General features: G+C 37.2%; 1 protein-coding gene across 2 annotated transcripts; it reads right to left on the bottom strand.

Moving 5' to 3' along the window:
• Positions 1-41: 41 nt before the first annotated feature.
• Positions 42-20,307, bottom strand: TSG101 (tumor susceptibility 101). Of its 2 annotated transcripts, none has more exons than XM_040558975.1 (10): positions 20,188-20,307; positions 17,164-17,248; positions 14,925-14,990; positions 14,208-14,371; positions 12,708-12,834; positions 10,544-10,610; positions 8,513-8,607; positions 3,117-3,319; positions 1,395-1,634; positions 42-369 (listed from the first exon to the last, which is right to left on the bottom strand). In XM_040558975.1, the coding sequence occupies exons 1-10, from the start codon at positions 20,227-20,229 to the stop codon at positions 280-282; spliced, it is 1,179 nt and encodes a 392-aa protein (XP_040414909.1). In that variant the 5' UTR covers positions 20,230-20,307; the 3' UTR covers positions 42-279. The 2 variants fall into 2 exon arrangements, with proteins under 2 accessions (XP_040414909.1, XP_040414910.1); XM_040558976.1 differs by having other exon boundaries at positions 8,513-8,604.
• Between the last annotated feature and the right edge of the window lie 29 nt (positions 20,308-20,336).

The following is a 20,336-nucleotide window of genomic DNA, read 5'->3' as shown; positions in this document are numbered from 1 at the left end:
CCAGGCCTGTTTGTAAAGAAAGTACATCGTACACAATTCTATAGAGGAAATATGCAACAAGTTTTATTTAGCGTAAGTCCACCAGCACAAAGATTACAGGAAATAGAAAGTGCATTAATAAAAGCTAGTCTTTACCAAAAAGAAAATATATTATTGATTCAAAATATCTTACACTTGAATGATGTAATAACTTATTCTGGGCATCTACCGATTAAGAGAAAAATCAACAGGATGGCTGCTTCATAAGTAAATCTAACTTCCCAGTTAAAGTCTGAGAATTTAGTAGAGATCACAGAGTCCAGCAGTCTTCCTTGCTTTCTGCATTAATGCTCTCAGCTGGAACTGCTTGCGAGACAGAAGACGTACATGCTGAAAAAAATAATAAGAACAGCTGGCTATTGGAAAAGTTCTGATAAACATCTTAATTCTACAGCAATCCAAATTTTGAAAACATGACATAGTCCACGACCCAAACGGGATGTTTATTTTTGGAAACACTAAAAGCATTAGTTCTCCAAATGGTATTTTCTTGGCTTATAATTGTAAATGGCTACCAAATGCAATCACTATAGTATATTTTTGTGGTTTACTAATTAGTTCTACACAAGTTCTTACCATATAGGAGATGCAACGTGTACTTCCCATGGGGGAGAAGACTTTTTTTTTTTAAACTAGCAAGCTACCTAAGAAGGAAATAGTATGTTTCTACCTGGTGCGTTGTCTGCTGAATATTAAAAGCCAAGCTGACATGGTGACTTGGGGAAACCTACCCGTTAGAAAGAGACAAGACTGGTAAGTCTCGTAACATTGTCTTGGGGTCACTGGGTAACACTTTTGCACACTAACTTTTCAGATCCAATTCAGACAACCATGTTGTGAAGTTCCATTCTCCAAAAAAGTGTTATTAATATATTCAAAGTAATAATTCTGTTTTAATTTCAAGTGCCACCCACCACACACAGCAAAGAAAGGGAATAAATACTCTAAGAAGGTCTCTGCTAGAGGTGCACAACTAGCTGGCTTCTCAAGGTCTCCTTCCACTTTTTATTTCTATCAGTGTAACACTCCACTGTTTGCCTCAGCAGATGCATCCATAGACTGCAAGTGAAAAGCTGAGTACTCTAGTCACCCTTAGTTTCTCCAAAATCAGTAATCTAAATCCAAAGGAAAGCTTGTGTTGAAACTATTGTACCTTTCTAATGATGAGTTCATATCTATATAATGCTTTTAAAATTGATCCTTCATGTTAATTTTGAAATTCCTCTTTTAAAACTTTTGTTTCTACCCATATGTGCTTCTGTACTCAGTGAAAACATCATTAATAAGCTGAACACAAATGTTCAAGGGATTTAAACACATTTGAAACACGTCTTAAACCATCCCAAGAAGCCTACCTTTAAAAAGACATCTAGATCTATCACGCCACGTCTCAGTGCTTCCCCAAGATAAAAAATGGTGTCTTCAATTGCATTTTCCTCTGCATATAAGTTCAGGATCTGCTTGTAAAGAGGTGCCGTAGGAATGATAACTTCATCTATATCATTATTTTCTGATTGATTTTCCATTTTCTCTAAGGCAGAACTGAGCTCCTCATCCTTCTTCTTGAGAAGTTCAATGTTCTTGTCAACTTCAGCCTAAAAACATTGAAGAAGTTTATTTCTTAGCTCTAGAGAGCTGAATGTCATCTTCTGTCAAGCTGTCTTGATAACTGTCAATATTTTTAGAAATGCCAGTTGATTCTTTACATCTCTATACACCTTTACTATGATTTTCACAAAAAAAGGGCTAGCACTCTATATATTCGAGATTCTATCATTTAAAAAGCTGTTTTAGATTGTCATGTCAATCCATTATCAATTTTAATTTTAAAGAAGGCACAGTAACAGCCTCAGTGTTTTGAAGGTTCTACATGAGGAAAAGCAATGGTTTAAAGCAGTTAAATATAATAATAATAAAAAAGCAAAGCCAAAATAATTATTTTCTTTGGAAATGTGTCCTTTGTAGTAAGTTCCTAGATAAGTCTGCTGAGCATCACACAAACTCTAAGCTGTATTGAGAAGAAACAAACAAAACATGCTGGCTTTACCACCAATGGTAACTGTAATTTATCTGTATCTGTAAGAGAAATAGTAAACACCTCCATTTGAATTTGCTTCCCGATATTTTCCATGTCCCACAGCTAACCAACTGGAAGAAACTATACTCATCTGTTCTCCTCATATTACTCAAAGCCATACAGACCATTATCATATTCCACTTTTCCCCCGACCCGCTCCGTCTTTTTCCAAATTTATGTCCTAGCTTACTTAGTCATATCTTCAATGCAAGCTTGCTCACGTGTTGGATCACCCTTCTTGTCTTTTTATCACACATCTGCAGTTCTATTATGTCCTTCCTTTCTAAGATAGCGAAGACTACAATTACACATTGCATTCACTGTGGGCACATCACAGATTTATATAATGACATAATGGTATTCCCTGTTCTCTGCTCCTTATTTACAACTTCTAACAGTCACTTTTTTTTAAACAGTATATGAACACTGAACTGATTGTTTCAGAAACTGATCATTAGTCCCAAAATCTTACTCCCAAACGAGAATGTAAGCAGCAAATACAGTAAGAAGAAATCAGACCTTAATGAAAAACTTGCAATAAGTTCTGAGCATAAGGAGTAGGAGAGACTCTCGTTTGGAAAGGAAAACTGGAGTTATACAAGGAAGCTGTGACTAAAATCAGCATCTCTGCACTAAGACACTGCAATGTTCTCCAGTGCTACTGTTGTACATTATCAGCCAGAAATGGAGACACAGTGATTAAACACTACCACAACATTCATCGTCTTTTCCAGAGAGGATGGGCAAAAATATCAATACTGTTCCTTTACTATCGAACAACAGCATTTTTAAGACATGGCACGATGTGTTTTAGGATCACTGCTATTTCCAACTCATCTCTCCTGAATATGTGCACCTCAATTTAGAAAGAGAATACACACTTGAAAAGCAGTGCAGTGGATGTTTTGGTATTTCTCTCATGCTAAATACGAATTAGTCGCATACTTCTGTTCCCTGCTAGAAATACTCAGATATAGAGCAGTGTTTCATCTCCGCTTACCACTTCTTGATCCAGGCGAGCTACCATCTCTTCCAGTTTCTGGTGTCCTTTCTTCAGGTCTTCTTCTGTCCGTTTCAAGGCATTGAGTTCAGCTTGTGCACGATCCATTTCTTCTTTCATCCGCCATCTCAGTTTATCACTGACTGCTGAAATAAGGGAAGCTCGAATGGTATCTTCACTGATAGTTCCATCTCTGCTGGGTCCTGCACAAGGAAATTCACAAGCACAAAATTAACTCTCTTCTGCACTGTCTTCAATGTAAAGCCAGTTTGGAGAAAATGGCTATCTTGCTGTGTATACTTCGCAATACAGAATAGTAAGAGAAATGTTTTCTAAAATAGTTTTCAGAAGCTATGAAGAGGCCACAGAGCAATAAAAAGAAATATTAATGTGTACAACAAGTAAATTTAAGAGTATGAATCCATTTATCCACTTTACTATTCCTGCGTCCACAGGAATTGCTTTAATTTAAAAATAGGCTGGCCATTTTCCCCTAAAATCTACAAATGTTGTTAGCCTAAGTCTTTGAAAGATGACTGAATTTCCAGTAAACTCTGTAGGAAGTAACAGATACATGTGTTCGATCACAAATAACATAACAGCTGGCCTAAGACAGAAAATTTGCCTGGAGGTGCTCTATTTGGAGGCTTACCAATTACTTATTTTAAAGATTCATGAAAAATAGATGGACACTATGCTAACAGAAATAATGACAATGAAAAAGATTTTAACTACTGCTGTTTTCTATTTCTGACAGGGCCTAGCTGACAAGTTACTGGACATTGATTCAAAACCTACAACATGCTCTACTCTTTACAGTTAGTTTCACAATTATCTCTCTCTTTCAGCCAGCCTAGGGCAGGCATGGGAAGACAGTAAAACAATCAGTATTCATACAGAACATCTGTTGGTTTATTAAGATAATCTTCCTTTAACAAGCAATATTTACTAAAAACAGAAATGCAAATCAATTATATTAGCATATCATTTATAGAGAAGTTTTAGCAGACTAAAAGTAGATGGCAGACTTTTAGAAAGATGTTCCGTATTTTACTGGGCCTACATTTTTTTTTAAAAATAACTTCTGCAGGATGATAATGTAATGATGGGAGAGGGAGGAAGATGTTTACTAAAGGCAACCATGAAGAACCTGTAAAAATTCTCCCTGGACAAAACATTTCTTTTATGTTAGTTGCATAAAAAGCGTTAAATCAAGCCTACAGAGGTCCTGTGAAATTCATTTTACGATTCTAACAGAGGTGAGCAAATATTCTACTCTATTTTAGCTACAGCATGATGAAATACATGATGAATGATGAATATCATGCATATACATGATATATATACATATATGTACATATACATGATGAATATCATGTATTTCATGATATCATGAATACATGATGAAAATCATGATGAAATACAATTTGATCTCAGTTATACTAATTTATCAGTTTCACTTGGTTCATGGTGCCCAGAAACTTAAAAAGAGTTATTTTAGTAGTAGTGAAACAGATCAGTAGCCACTATTGTTCTTGTATTATGTAACTAGTTTCTAAATTAGTTAAAACAGCAGCTGACGCTGCTATGTAACTGAGGTTACTATGTAGATGATTGCTAGGTACAACTTGTAATTTCAATTTATTAAATCACAGTTCCGTCCATAAATAATAGTAAATTTAACACATTTCACTAGTCCCTCACCGTCTAAAACATTAGAGACTTTCACATTTAAGCCTAAATATTACCTATTGCTTTTGCAAGTCAGCCTTTCAGTGAGACTACCTTATTTCAAGAGTCTGTGCGACTTCCACCTTTTAAAATAAAAAAGGTGGACTCTCAATATTGACCTCAGAAAGTTTTGCTTGTCTGCAGATCATGAAAACTTAGATTGCTCTAGGGAATGTGAATTGGCTACTGGTTGCTGGATTGTACCAGTATTCCTCAGAAACCACTTCAACCATTCTTCTATTAGAAAAAAAATGCAGAGGCAGTTTTCCCATGCTTGTGCCTTACACCTTTTAAGGTCAAGTTTCAGTTAACTATAGCTACTAATAAAGCAAGCAAGAATTATTGCAATTTTTTGTCCAAATCCTCCAATTTCTATGGATGAAATGCAGAGAGATCTGAAGTTCTGTAACTGGAAGGGAAATTCACAGAAATAAATTGTACCAAAAATATCTTTTTATCCAGATATGTAGCCATTAAAACCCTGAAGTTCTTACATCATTACATACATCATACTTCTCAGTTCTCTAGATAACAGAACTGAAAAAATACTCATCAAGGATCTCATCTATCTTACATTGCTAAAGACAAAAGCATTAACATATCTCTTGTTCTTCTTTCCCAAACGTTGAGAAAACGTCTCAAATCAGCTGAAATCCAACCAATCTCTACATCTTTCTTAATAACCACAAGACCTCAGAAGAAGCAAAAGCAAGCAAGCAACTAACTGTACATTAATTTTGCCATTTAAACACAGTAGTTCCAAGATTAGTATTTTTCCATTTAAGTACACTAAGATAAACAGTGATAAACACATTTGAGTATGCTGTTAGTAGTACTGAAAAACTGGACTACTACCTTAACCCCAAATAAGATTACAATAATATAAGGAAAAAGGTGGTCTGTTTCAGTGAAATTCCATCAGCAGAGTATCTTTGATTAGGGTACGTATCTTCCTGATAACCAGCAACAATCTGGAACATGCTGTCTAAAAATTTCAGTTCCACCTTAAGACAAAAAAAAATCTGAATCAAAAAAATAACAGTTTTCTGTTAGGGTCTGAGCATAACTATTTAAAAAAAAAAAACAAAACCAAATTGTATTTCGAGTACCTGTTGGTATTGTTATACTAGCAAAATGTAGTTGACAAGACCACACACCTCAGAGAATCCTTAAAACATCCAAAGAATTTTTCGGACCTCCACTGCTAAGCGGAACAAGCGGAACAATTACTGATGTGTTTCTTACATAAAAATTGCAACAGAATTTGCGTAATTTTAAAATAATAAAGTTCACTTTAGACAGTATTATTAATCTCTAACACGCCAGACCTAGAAATCAATTCTACTTTTTTTTCTGATATCTCTCACTCTGGGATATTTTTAAAAGGTTTGCTTTAACAGTAAAGCAGGACAGAAAAAAAAAGTCACAATACACCTAACAATGAAAGTTCTCATACAAGTGTCAACAGGTAAGAAAAAGGTCTTTGCACGTATGAAGGACCATCAGTTAGATTCTATGTGTCTTCCTAAAGAGCATGAACCCGTAGCATTTTCTGTCACTTCCATAATTAGCCCAGCTTGGGGCAGATTTTGTGGCACAAAGCCTGTAAATCCAGAGAGCACTGAAACCCTTAACCTTTACCAGGCAGAGTCTGGTTTCAGACATGACCTTAGAGAAGCACTACGAACTGCATCAGGTAATTCATGGCAGATGACGGAACAGAAAGAAAAAAAAACAACTGAAAGACTACTTGAAAAACTGGCTATTATTAAAAAAAAATAAGCTACTCCGTATTTTCATTCAATCCAAACTAAGCTCACTAAAGGAAACACCCTGCCACCATACAAACAAAATTCTCAAATTTTAGCTCCTGCTACGTTCCCAATAAGCTAGTATGATAAACCATAGTCCAACAACAGCAGAAAAAAATCTGAATAGGAAATAAACGTTTGCAGTTTAAAGTAAAAGAAGTTTACTGTAAATACACTGGACGATTAAAGGGACATCTTTGCATTTCATGTTGCATGAGATAAACCATACACAGCAGGTGCATGACTTTTACCTAGCTGCATCAAAGGAAGCCATCTAATGTTAAATTGCCACTGTAAAATCCAGCACTACAACATGATACCAGATAACCTAACTCAGGACCTGTGAAAACTCTGCTATAATACTTGGCAGATACTCCACCTCTGTTCATCTTCACTGGGAATGAAAAGGAAGAAAAGTAGTTAAATATGACATCTATATTTTAAATTAACTCTACCACATAAAATCAAAACTGAATCTGCTTTGAGAGATGCTGCAGAAAGCTGATGTTCCCTAGAAAGGGAACAGCCTACTAACAGCCTTCCCTAACAGCCTACTGCATGTCTGACGATGAGAGCCACTGGGGACTACCAACCCTCAAGGAGCCAGCAACCCCCCCAACACTGAATGCGCCTTGGCTGGGACAGCAGCTTTCTTGTAGAGTGTACAGTAGCCACACACATCACCTCAGAGTGGAAATGACCACTAAACAGCCAACGGAGAACACTTCTGTAATTCAGAAAGCTGAAATAACTTGGACATGAAGGATGGGATAAGGCTCAAAAAATGCAAAATATGACTTCTTGTTTCTTAGTTGTAGAACAACAGAACAACTCACTTTTTTTTTTTTAAGAGTAAGTTGAAGCAACCATCTTCCTTCACCAATCTGTGAGCTTGCCTTGTTCCCAAGAAGGTGAACTAAAGCCTCAAAATACACATGGTTCTGGAGTGATGAACATGTATAAATATTTGTGAGCTTACACATTAAATTAAGAACCTGTGGATGTGCTTTTTAATTGCAGCGCAAGAGATTACAAATGACTGATATTCTGACCAAGGTGACAGAAGCGTCTGTATCCTTATCACGTAACTGCTCCAAAAGGACTACCCAATTGCAAAGTCACTGCACCACCTTCCTACTTAATTAGATATTTATCACCGGTTCCCAATCCATTACACATACTCACACTAAAAATGAAGGACAGAACAGAAGCCAAGCTAGTTTATTTTTGCCAACACAGGGCAACCAAGCGGCAAAATGGGAAAAGATACGAGTTAATATCCTATGTCTTGCTGCTGAAGGGAAGAAAGAATATTACAAACTAACAAGTAGGTAATGTCACGAAGCAAAGAGGCAGAAGAAGAAAGATGCAATAAAAAACAAGTTTATTCCAAATTCATTGAAAACCTCTGCTTTAGGACTTTTGGAGTAAAAGTATAAGTATATATATAAATTGAGACTAGTAGATGATTAAGTGAGGACAAAAGCATTTTTAAAAGCCAAGACCATGAACAAAGAGCAATACAATCAAAAGCCACCTGCGGTTAAGGGGTGAGGGGGAAGAAAAACACCTTAAGGTGGTTACATGTACTGTTTTTTCAACATATTCAGAAAGCAGACACAATGTATTGTATACAGCCACGAATTTAACAAAACAGAGTGAATAAAGTGAAAGGCAAAGGATGCAAAATGTGTTATATTCTTTCCTCAAGTAACATTTTTTTTTCCTCCGTTCAAGATCAGTATTTTAGAAGGTCAGGTTAAGAACAATAAATTCCTTTTCCCATTGTCTCTCTTTGCATATCAATTTCAGTGGGAAGCTTCAATTCAAAGAGATACTTTCAAAGCTACTCACCAACAGTAGTCACTGGAGGCTGAGAAGGGTAGTACTGAACACTAGTGGTTGCTGGAAACGGAACACCACCTGGATAAGGGTAGTTTGGGTAGCTGCTTTGACAAAGAAAGATATACATAGGTGATATTTTACAAATAGTTCGATAATGTTAGCATACCACCTTTATGTCTCCATATTAAATACTTATTGACATAATAAAATGCTTAAACTGCAGGCCACATTATACTTTCTCTCTTTTCCTGTTCACATTAACATCTTTCACAACTTGTCTTTCTCATATAATTTAAGATGATACCATTTTATCTGAAGCCCTACCTAGTTATTTCCTGGTCAGGCATTTGGATCATAGCAATTTCTCTTTAATCACTCAATCTTGCCTTTTAATGTCTAACTTTCCTTTCTAAACTATCCAAACTATCTAAACTATCCAAACTTTCTGAACTATCCTAAACTATCCAAAGCTAATAATTCTAGCTCCAAACTGACAAAAAAAAAATCAATTCTAATAATCTTTAATATTATAAGAATATTAACAGGAAGACTACTGAACTGTTTCATGTAAATGCAAAAATGCTATGCAAAATACATTAAGAACACTTTAAATAGGTCTATTTAGGAGGCAAAAAATTGCCCTAAAAACTTATAAAAATCCCTGTTTTTCGCTCCTTAAAACATACACCCCAATGCTTACTTTTTTTTTTCTTAAATCTAAATGTTATATACTATAGCAACTCCTCATATGCTCTTAACAGAATCAGGACATAAGGATGTTAATAATGAAAAGAAAAACTGTGAAAAACTTAAGGTAGAAGGCAATCAACATCTTGCTATTTGCTAAGAAAGAACTGTAATCATTCTGGAAAAGGTTAATTCATTTTCACTTTTTTACATAACATACTTAAAACAAATGTTTTATTTCATATTAATAGAAGGCTTTTAAAGTCATTTTGTGCCCTTCAAGTTCTCTTAGAGTGCTCTGAATTAGTTTTGTTAGTTACTTAAGATTTAGGTATTTTTCTAGAGTATTAGCTACTTACAACTACTTAAATGAAATCTTCACAAAGATGGTAATTACATTCTGAAGTGCCTCTTGGTCTTTGAAATTTTAACCTTTTGGGGGTAAGGTTAACTTCCTGCTGCTAAGAATTTCTCATCTTCTAAAAATCTATCTTATAAAAGTACACTTTAAAGCAATATGTATTTGCTGAAAAGTTCTAAGATCATCCAAGTGAAATTTTAAGTTAAATATTCTTTATTTTCTAAAAGACAGTCATTAATTTCTTCAACAACAGTTCTCTGCTGTATGACTCTGACACACAGAGTCATATCTACATGTGAAAACACGATGCCCAGAGAAAACTGGGTTAGCAGAACTTTCTGAATGGAGATTGTAACGCTGTGATAAACAGGTTTTGCTATAAAATGGAACACTAATGGTGAGAGCAGAGCCAAAGCCGAAGTACAAACTGCTCCTCTTCTAACTGCCAAAGAATATTGTGGAAGACTACAAGTTCATTCCAAACTACTCTTTAAACTATTACCAGGAGGTACTCTGTTGTGACTCACTGTCAGTTTTTAATACCTGTGAAACAAGATCGGGCATAGGGAGGAAGAAAACACATGAAAGTTCCCATTAATCCTACAATTGTTTTGTCCAATTACTTGAATTGCCCAGTTGAGGGTACGTGCCTTTATATAGCAATCAAGCATAACTTTATAAAACCAAATTCATTATACAAGTGAAGCAAGAGAACGTTGAGTTAGGTAATCATTTTGAAAACATAACTTTCACCTAACTACATTACAGTTTAAATAACAGTAAGAAAACTACACCTGTCTCAAACTTTCTTTTGGCTATTGACAAGAGTTCTGTCCTCACTCACGAGCACACATAGCAGACATGACAACTAGGAGATAAATAACGAGATCCAAATCCACCGTAAGAAACGGAATAGAAATGAGACTAGATTCTATTCAGTGAAACCATCTGTTATGTAAATGATGATACAAAGTGGTTAAAATAGTTCTTACCTTGGGTTTGCAGTGCTTCCCGGTGGATAGGGAGTTATTCCACCTGGCATGCCTGGCACATAGGAAGCTAAACAAAATAACGATTTCACGTATTTTTGGAGGAAAAGAACATCACACATTCCTTAGAACTGCTAGTTAGAACATCTTTCACTGCATATTTATTTTCTTAATTGCTTTAAATATAAATTCACCAATGCATGGATAAAAAAGTATATCAAATTAAAAACACAGTGAGCAATTGTACTCAGTAAATCATGAATGCATAAGAAAGTCCCTGCAGCAAGAGAACTCAAAAAATGGGTGTGTTAAAGATGACAGACCTGACGAATTGTCTTCATGTTTTATATTAGAGATGAGAAAAAGAAAATAACCTTTCTAATGAGTCATTGTTCTCTACTCACTAAATTATGAGCATATAACTTAAGTACCTTCACCGTATTTAGGCTTAACAGCTGATTAGCTGTTTAACAATCCAATCATGCTGTTTAGCAATTTCTGCCGTTTAGAAGTTATACTTCTAAAAAACTTTTACCAGCAAATATAAATGTCTAAGGCTTTAACACAGCCTTAGCTATTTCAAGTTTTTTCTTAGAAATCTGATTCTATTATAAAAATTATGATTAGAATTTATTACATATTTATAGTAATTTTAGGAATATTAGCATTTTATTTATTTATTTATTTTTTTAAGCCTACCTAGCTACCTACATCCTCAAGCACTTTCAAATGATTCAGGACTTTTAAATTTTAACTTTTTTAATTAAAGTGCTTTATTTCTTTAACAGCATTATCTAGAACTTAAAAATGAGACCAATTTCCTTTAAAATGAAAACACAACTACTCTAGTAATACTGTAATAAATCTAAGCAGCTATTAATAATGTGAAAATCCTGAAACATTTCCATTAAAATTACTTCAACTATACTAGCCACAAGTGACTACAAAGGAACAAAACAGTGTGATGTTTCAGTTGATCCTCCCTGAAAGCACAATATAGGTCACAGTCTCCACTAAAACTACACTGTGCTGACACCTGCTGTTCCTGGAAAATCACAACAGCTTGTTTGTTGAGTTATCTAGTGCTCTCATGGTTAGGAAGGTTAGCACTGGACAAGCTAAAAAGCCCCAAACACTTACCTATAGCCAACTATCTCTAATGGTCCCATTTATGTTTGCTACCCCTCTTCTCATGTGTTAAGAAACTAAGACCTTAATATAAAGTTTTCTCTGTGAATTGTAATGACTAATTTTTTTTTAGATGCAACTATGATCTCATAAAAGACTTGTTTCATTCAAAACTACACACGGCCTTAAAAACTGCAAAAATATAACCCCAACTAAAATCAGCCTACCAACGAATTAAGTAGAACTGTTACAATACCATTAAATACTCTGCAGCTTATCTGCTTCCCCCCCTTAGTCTTTCACGAGTAGCTCTACTCTACTGTTTTCTTCCCATCCAATTCAGTCTTCTCTATTCTGTTTCCCACTTTTCTCCCCCCCATCCTCAGTCTTTAAATTAAATTGCTTCCAGAAATTTATAAACTTAAAATATTAAAATATTTTAAATATTTTTGAGAGTTTTTGCAATAAAATGTGTCCTAAATCAGAGTACCAAATCAACAGAGAAGCCTGAAAAATCATGAGGCAGGTTTTTGTTTTCATTTCAGCCAGCAATTATTAAAAAGACAAACAAATATGATTGTGCACATGGGCAACACAAGCAGTACGATTCTGGCATACGAAATGTTTCAGGAAGCTCTTAACAGATGTACTTGTATTATCAAAATACAAAAACCATTAAGATACAGTTATCCCAATAATGTCTTTTTAAAGATACCCCTGAATGTTGACACGTTAGCAGTTGTTTTGATTTGGGGGGAGGGAAAGTGTGTGTGTTGTTCGTTTGTTTTATCTTTTTCTGCTTCCCCCCGCATAATACAACCTTGATTTTTCCCCACTTCCAAAAGCCAAAAAAAAACCAAACATATACATTCTTCCAACAGATCAAAAAGGTGTAGCACAGCACAAGTGAATTCATTACCCATCAGTACAGAAAGCCACTTTAGCGTAGTATAATTTCTCAACAAACCATGCAGAACACCACCACACTTTGGAATATTAACAAGAGCATTTATGGAAATCGGTAGCCACAACCACTTACTAGTTGGTGGGCCAGTTGCCTGGTATGGTGGGTAGCCTGCTGAAACAGTAGGCCGAGAAAAGACTGGAGGTTCCTCACCAAACACCACGATCATAACTTGAATCAGTTCCAGCAAGTCTGACTGAGGCTGTGAGGATAAGCGAATCAGAAGTTGTTGATTTCTGCTGGCAGTTAGTTTACCTGACTCTAACAACAACATGGTACCATTCTATCAGCTCTGAAAAGCCATCCTTTCATTTGTTTGTATGCATATACACAAACACACACACATGTATATTTAACTTTCTTTATGGATTCCTTTACAGATTGCAACCTAGCTAACTGGTATTCAAAACAGTACAGAGGAATACACGATTCTGAGTGTTTAGCTCCAGAATAACCTGGTTAGCACGTGGTGCCGTATCAACCACAGGGCAATAAATGACTGCAGATGACTGCACAATGATGGATTATAATAATTTCTTGAAACTTAAATCAGCTCTTCCACACAAAAAAAGCACAGATCAGTAAGTTTTGAGACATTCCAAGTTAATACAACACAGCTTTTGCTCCGGTTCAGAATGGCTAAACAGAAAATAATCTAGCCCATTTAAGGAGTTGCATGTAAACCTCCTTTAAGTATAACCACACTGGTTTTCTCACAGTTTGTAACTACTTTTTTATAGGTATGATTTCATTTGTCCAAATGAAAGGCAAGCTTCATGAATGCAGTACTAGATTAAGCACCCTATTTCTTGATTTTCTTATCTCTGCAATCCACTCAGTAATTTAAAAACCAAATTTATTTTATTCTTACCAACCTCTCAAGTAAAATCAATTCCATATTATCTGCATCTTAGATGATCCTCCCGCTTGTGCAAGACCTATGTGCTGATCTTTCCACTATTACCACACAAGTGCTGAACTACCACCCATGCTTATTAAATGTATTGCTGCTAATCACTTTTGATAGACCTGTGCATCTTGTCAAGTTCTTCTGACCTTGTCAGCATATTTTATTTTCTTTAAATATCCATGCTTTGGTCAAAACTTCTCTGAAACCTGTACTGCTCAATGCCTTTATTTATTAGTAAAGCAAATACATATACTCAGAGCTCCAGCAAAGTGTGTCTCAAGTAGTCCAAATGCTCATGCAGCAGTCCATTTTCATCACGGATTAATGTCAACCAAGAGATGCTTCACAGAATTTGTAATTTGCCTTGAGTAAATACTCTTATCTCACAGTAAATATTCTTATCTTCATATCAGTGTTCTACCAGGCAAGGAAGCCCATGTTGCACTTTTTAATCAGACAAGCTGCCACTAAAGGCACAATTAACCAGGCAACAGAGAACACAACATTCCGAACTTTAAGACATTAAAAACAATAAGCAGTTGCTTTCTTTAAAAAAATGGTTTAAGACACCAAGTAAATAGGACTATGCTTTTTGTTATAAATGGTACAAATATCTAAAGAAATTCGGAAGAGTAATTTAACAATTTCAAGTTCCTTATACTTACGTATTTCCACTCATGCAGGTAAGGAAGGTATATCTTTCCATTTGCATCAACATGCTTCCCTGTCTTTATTGTCATTGAGCTAGTGGGTTTAACAAAACAGATTGGGGGGTTGAAAGGGTAGGTGTCCAGCAGCCACAAGCAAATTGGGATGTTGTATGTGTTACCTAAAAAGAGGTTTTGAAAGATTTTAGAAGTCCTGTTCTTTTGCATTCAGATTTTTAAAACTCATATCACCAGTAAATTCAACTGCACTGACACAAGTCGAAGCCAGTATCTACTAACAACACTCAAATGAAGAGTTCCTGATATGGTGATGAACTCAGAATAATTTAACTTTCATTTACAATTACTGTTTACCACTAATACATCACCTCATTTATTCCTCAATGTAACATTACAAGATTCTAATCTGAATTATCCTTAGCTGCAGCAATAAGTGGTTTGCAACATTCAATTACAGAAGTTGAAACACACGCAGTACTGAAAGATAAACACAAGTTACAGAGCTGTACAGGCATGAAGAAGCAATGATGCAGACTAAAATTTTATTCCACAGCAAAGCTAGGGCACATATACTGTGGTTAAGTAAAGGATTTCACAAAAATAGTGATCACGGAAGTAGTGAAGTTGAACCACTAAAATCTGAACAGTTTTAAATGTGATTCGGGAATATAACGGTGGCAATATTGATTATTATTGACAATAATAATAGCATACCTCTGTAAGACACCGGAATGGTTCCACTCAGGCTCATCAGCTCTCTAGATGAGCCGTCGTTAAAAACTGAAAGGGAACAAACAGTGTTTTTAAAGGAAACCCATTTGTTGTGTTGATCTCTGTTCAGGTTATATCCTATCTATTTATTAGTGTAAACCCAGAAGTTACCTGTAAGTAAGTACACTGAAAAGTTCTGCTCTTCCATATCTACGGACTAGTAAATGGTCGTCTACAGTGAGGTAACCTCTTACGACTAATGTATTTCTGAGAAAACACTGACTGACTGCTGTCAAGCTACCTTCACCGCGAATAAAACTGTCTCCTCAGAGTCCAAGTAGAACATGTAGGAACCATACAAATTGCTCATCATAAGAACTGCTACAAGGATAATTTCAATTCAATTTAAAAGTAACAACTTTTATCTGAGGATTACAGAGAATTCCTTATGCTTTCTCCAAACAAGCATGTCAGCAAGACTACCAAGAACTACTTGGCCACAGGCATTATATTTGTTACATCACCATTAAAGGCAATTTAACCAAATAGTACACTGAAGAGGAAGAAAAGCGTAACACTTGACTTGCAGCCACATCTTGGTCTTTGTTCACAAAAAGCACAGGAACCCTGACCTCAGTTTTGAGTCACTGTTTCTAGGTTTCAAAACAATGGATTACTCTTGGCTTAATAAATCAACTTTTGGTAATAAAACTTATTTTCTTAGTCTCTTCTGAAAGCTTCTAGTCATACTTCAAATGTAGCTGACCATATACAATTATTTTGCTAATGTTCTACAAAGGTAGACAGAACACGTCAGGACTTATACGGGGGGTATATACTTCTTTATTACTACATACTTGAAAATTATCTCAACAGCAACGTAACTATTTTCTCATCGCTCATTTCACAGCTCCAAACAGTACCAGCCATCTGTAAGTAGTTCTGTGCTCAACCTTCCAAGGAAGCTTAGGAAGAGAGAGGTAACAAACAAGCTTCATGCTACAGCTCAGTGCTATTTGGAATTCTGATCACTCCATCGTAATTGCAAACTTGCATAGGGGATTCCAACCACAGACTTTTCACGATTGCTTTTGATTCTCTGGCCACTGCACAATTTATTATTACTGTAATATTATTATTAATATAAAAATATATATATTTTTTACTTCCATGACAGCTGCTGGCTTGGAGCACTTCAAGTTAAAACTCATTTATCTTCTACCTGCCTACATCCCTCCTCAATTCTTGTTGATCCAGACTGTAATCTAGAAAGCAAAGTACTATGAATTTTTTTATCATATTTTATTAATATGAACTGTCTCACAGAGGAATCCTACAGGTGACAGAGATAATCACAGAATAGTTTGGGTTGGAAGGGACCTTAAAGGTCATCTAATTCCAACCCCCTTGCCACGGGCAGAGACACCTCCCACCAGCCCAGGCTGCCCAGAGCCCCATCCAGCCTGGCCTTGAACACCTCCAGGGATGGGGCATCCACAGCTTCCCCCGGCAGCCTGTGCCAGGGTCTCACCACCCACAATAACAGAAGGTGATCAGCAGCTACACTGGCTCACTGTATTTTGAGAAATCACACCCTCAACCCTCTGAAACTGACCCTAAATTGCATTTTAACATACTGAAATTTACACAAAGCCTTTAAAAAAAAGCTAACAGTGATTAAGTCATTGTTAATTTACATTACAAAACCCCTCATACCAGTTTTCTATATGCATGACTGCTTTCCTCATACTTTTTAAAGCACTGCCGCAAATATTCATTTTTAATGAAGTACTTGTACATTAACTTACTGTACTTTCTAAATAGACAGAACTCCAAAAATGTCTTTGTATCACAGCAAAGCTGAATTTGTGTGGTGGGTTCACCTGCTGAGCAGCTGAACCCTCTTCTTTAGAGGACAGCAAGTGAGAAAGCAGCTGGGGTGGAGTTTAGCTGCTCAGCAGGGTAAAACCCCCACAATTCATAAGATACCAGCAATTTCCAGAGTACCAACCTCCGAGCGATCAAATAAATTTTAACTGTGGCAAAATGCAACACACCTTGGCACATTAGCTAACTTTTCTGTATTACCGTCTGTTTCCAGGGAAGTGTTGATGTCAAAGATCAAAAAGATTATCTTAAAATTCTATATTCTAGCTTTAATCTCCTTAATTCCCACAAAAGCTACCAAATATATGTAAAACAACAACAATTCAGTAACAAAAACTTTGTCACGCAGATTTACCATATGAATCCATAACAGGTTTGAGGTCCTTGTACTGAGTAATAACGCTGGTCGTCTCCTGCACAGTAAGGTCTCTGTACTTGTACTAGAAAACATACAGAAAGAATATTTTTAGAGCCTAAAGCTTCACTGTAATTTAATTTGGTTTTGTTTCACAAAATAACCTGCATTTATGAGAGTTTACACTGATAATATACAGACATTCTTCTGCACTCCACTTCCTATATGATTTACCCAATTTTAACAATATGTTAGGATGCTTTTATTCTTAAATAACAGTCCACAGATCAAGTAGTTTTGGGAAAGCTATCACATTTTCATTGATGTTCTACCATTACCAATGTAATATTTTAAGCTAAGCCAAATACTGAGACATGGTATTTACCAGAAGTTCTGCGAAACAAACTGCCATATACCTTTCCAACTGACAAACGCTTGATATCTTCTGATTGAAATTAAAATTACCCACACACCATTATCAAAAAAACTAAATCTACTTCATATAGAAAAGCAAGGAAAATTATTGAATCCTCTTCTGGACACATACAATAACCACAAAGTAGAAACGCTCTAAAGAATTTTGTGCAGTTTTAAAGTTTTTAATACAATTTGTAATACAAATATGAAGAAAACAAAGGATAACTATGAGAAACAAAAGAATACCCTTGGCCATGACAGTATTTGTGGATCTATAAAACAACAACAACAAAAAAACCCACCTGCATCTCTGAACCAATAGTGTGACATTTTAAACATTCCTGATGCACAGCTATGTACAATCTGAACCTCACAGACCACTTTCATAGCACTGGTACCACAGCACTAATCAATTGCTATTATTATAATTGCTATTATTATTGCTAACTAGAAAGCAGACATTTCAAGGCACCATATTATCGATAACACCACCAGTTTCATCCCCTTGCTTTCCTTGGGAGCAGGGAGCGAGTCTCAGCACAGAACTCAAGTCTCAGAACAAGAACCCCCAGACAATGGAGGAGATGCTCCTGACCAGCAGAGAGCTGGTTTCACCAGGTGGTGCAGCTCTGTAAAAAGGCAATCTTCAGGTGTCTCAAGGACCACAGACAGCGTCCCTTCATTCCTCCATGACCCTCCACAACGCAGCCTGAAACCCAACACACACAGACGTTGGCAACAAATGAATTCCAATGTTATCCAAAAGCAAAGCCTGGTGCCATGGCTAAGGGTCACCTTTGCTCTGACAAACACCCCTGAGTTGTGAAACTTGGAAACTAACACTTTTTTCTAATATCTACAGAGACTGACATAGATGCTACCACTGGGCATCACAACTATTCCTTGAGGAGCTAGGCTGAGCATGCCCCGTCACTTCCCCTAACACCTTAGTCTACCAAAAGCTGCAACTCCAGGATTTTACTCGTTAACGAATGTGATAAAATATCTATTTACACAGGACAATTTTAAGGCCTTCCTCCAGTCCAAGCTTAGTAACTCAGAAAGCAAGTCAAAAGTACCTCAAATTTTAACATGAAAGGGGAAATCTGTCACATAAACGATCCCATTACCCACAAGAGCAACTTTCAAACAAGGGCAGAGTGAGGCCAGGCTGGAGAAGGGCAGTGAGTGCCCCCATCACCAGATGTGGTTCTACAGCAGGAGTGAGAACACTTCTCCAGCCATGTAAAAAAAAGAGGGGATCGTTTACAGGAACACACCTTACAGTACAGGATGTAGGCTCAAGAAGATTGGCACAATCAAAAGAACAAAAAGAACAAAATCAAAACATGCTTTCACTAACAGAAACTCCTACCAAACATAAGGATTTGAAATAAGGATTTAAGTCCGCTTGTAGCACAAGGGTCCCAGGTCAGTTTAATCAAAAACCAGACAAAAACAGTGCCTGCTTGCTTAGCAGACATAGTAATACTGATATTACAAGACAATCTTTTTCTATGTTCATATAGGAAGTAGCTGAGGATTTCCAAGAAATGCCAAAATCCCTCTGGAAAATGCAAGATCCTAGCGATCTCTATAGAGCTAACTAAAACTGATTACTCTAAACCCTTGATTTTTAAGTTTGGGTTTTTTTTTTTCCTCCTCAAATATCAGATGGCAAATGCATCTTCCTCATTCAACATATCAGGTAACAGGCCGCAAAGAGATGAAGCTTGCCAGGATCAGGCAGCAGGTCAATACCTGAAATTAAACTGTGTGTTTGTGTTCTCCCAAGCCAGGGCTTAGTGTTCTGGTATCTCACACACAGCTACGCCTACTCCTTAGATTTCCTCTATAGAACAGAAAGTGGAACTATTATTGAAAAATACAGAAAAGTGCTGAAACAGTAACTTCACTTTTCATGAACTGCTCAATTCACTGCACCTTTCATTGAACTTACCTACAGAAAGTCAGATGGCACTGGGGGCAATAAAATGGGGGTGAGGCAGGGTGGAATGGAAGAGATGAGGACAAGGGGTCAGCTTTGATTCTTTCGCCCAACCTCCCGTGGCGTGTCAGTCACTCATTAATGGAAGACAGGTGAATACAAACACACTGTCACTTGCTGGCACCGAGTTAGCATTCAGCATTCATTTTCGAGCTGACAACAAGAGAGGTGCTTCTGATCCTTTGCAGGTGAAGGACCATCCGTTTTGATCAGATCCTTGTCTACCATATGTCACGTTTACATTGTGCAAACAATACGACTGAACTTTATTACAACAACATCCCCCAGAACAAAGCCCATAACTCCCGTTAGGTGCCTAGAGATGGGTACTTCTGGGTACCTCGGGGGGCTGTCACTCCCAGCAGCTGGACGAGGCTCGCTTTTCGCCCGCAGAACACCACAGCCGTCACTACGTGCCTCCAAGCGAGCCCGGCGAGGAATAACGCCTCACCTTGCCACGGCTTTCGGGTCCTGAGGCACAAAGCTGACCGTACGGCTTCCTTCCCTTCCCCACGCCCCCGCGGTCCCCCGACCCGCCGCCCCCCTCAGCCCGCGCCCCCCCGCCGCCGGGGGCAGCCGTCGCCCCGCCGCGGCGCTACCTTGGCGAGCATCTTCTTCAGCTGGCTCTCCGAGAACGCCATGGCGGAGCTGCCCGCCCGCCCCCGGCCCAAACAGGAAGCGCCCGCGCGGCCGCTTCCGCCCGGCCCTGACGGCGCCTCCGGGGCGGTGCCTTCCGCCCGGCCCCGCC

The sequence above is a fragment of the Cygnus olor genome, chromosome 5 (genome assembly GCF_009769625.2).
Source record: "Cygnus olor isolate bCygOlo1 chromosome 5, bCygOlo1.pri.v2, whole genome shotgun sequence".
NCBI classification, from domain to species: domain Eukaryota; kingdom Metazoa; phylum Chordata; class Aves; order Anseriformes; family Anatidae; genus Cygnus; species Cygnus olor.
This window is presented reverse-complemented; position numbering and strand designations above follow the sequence as displayed.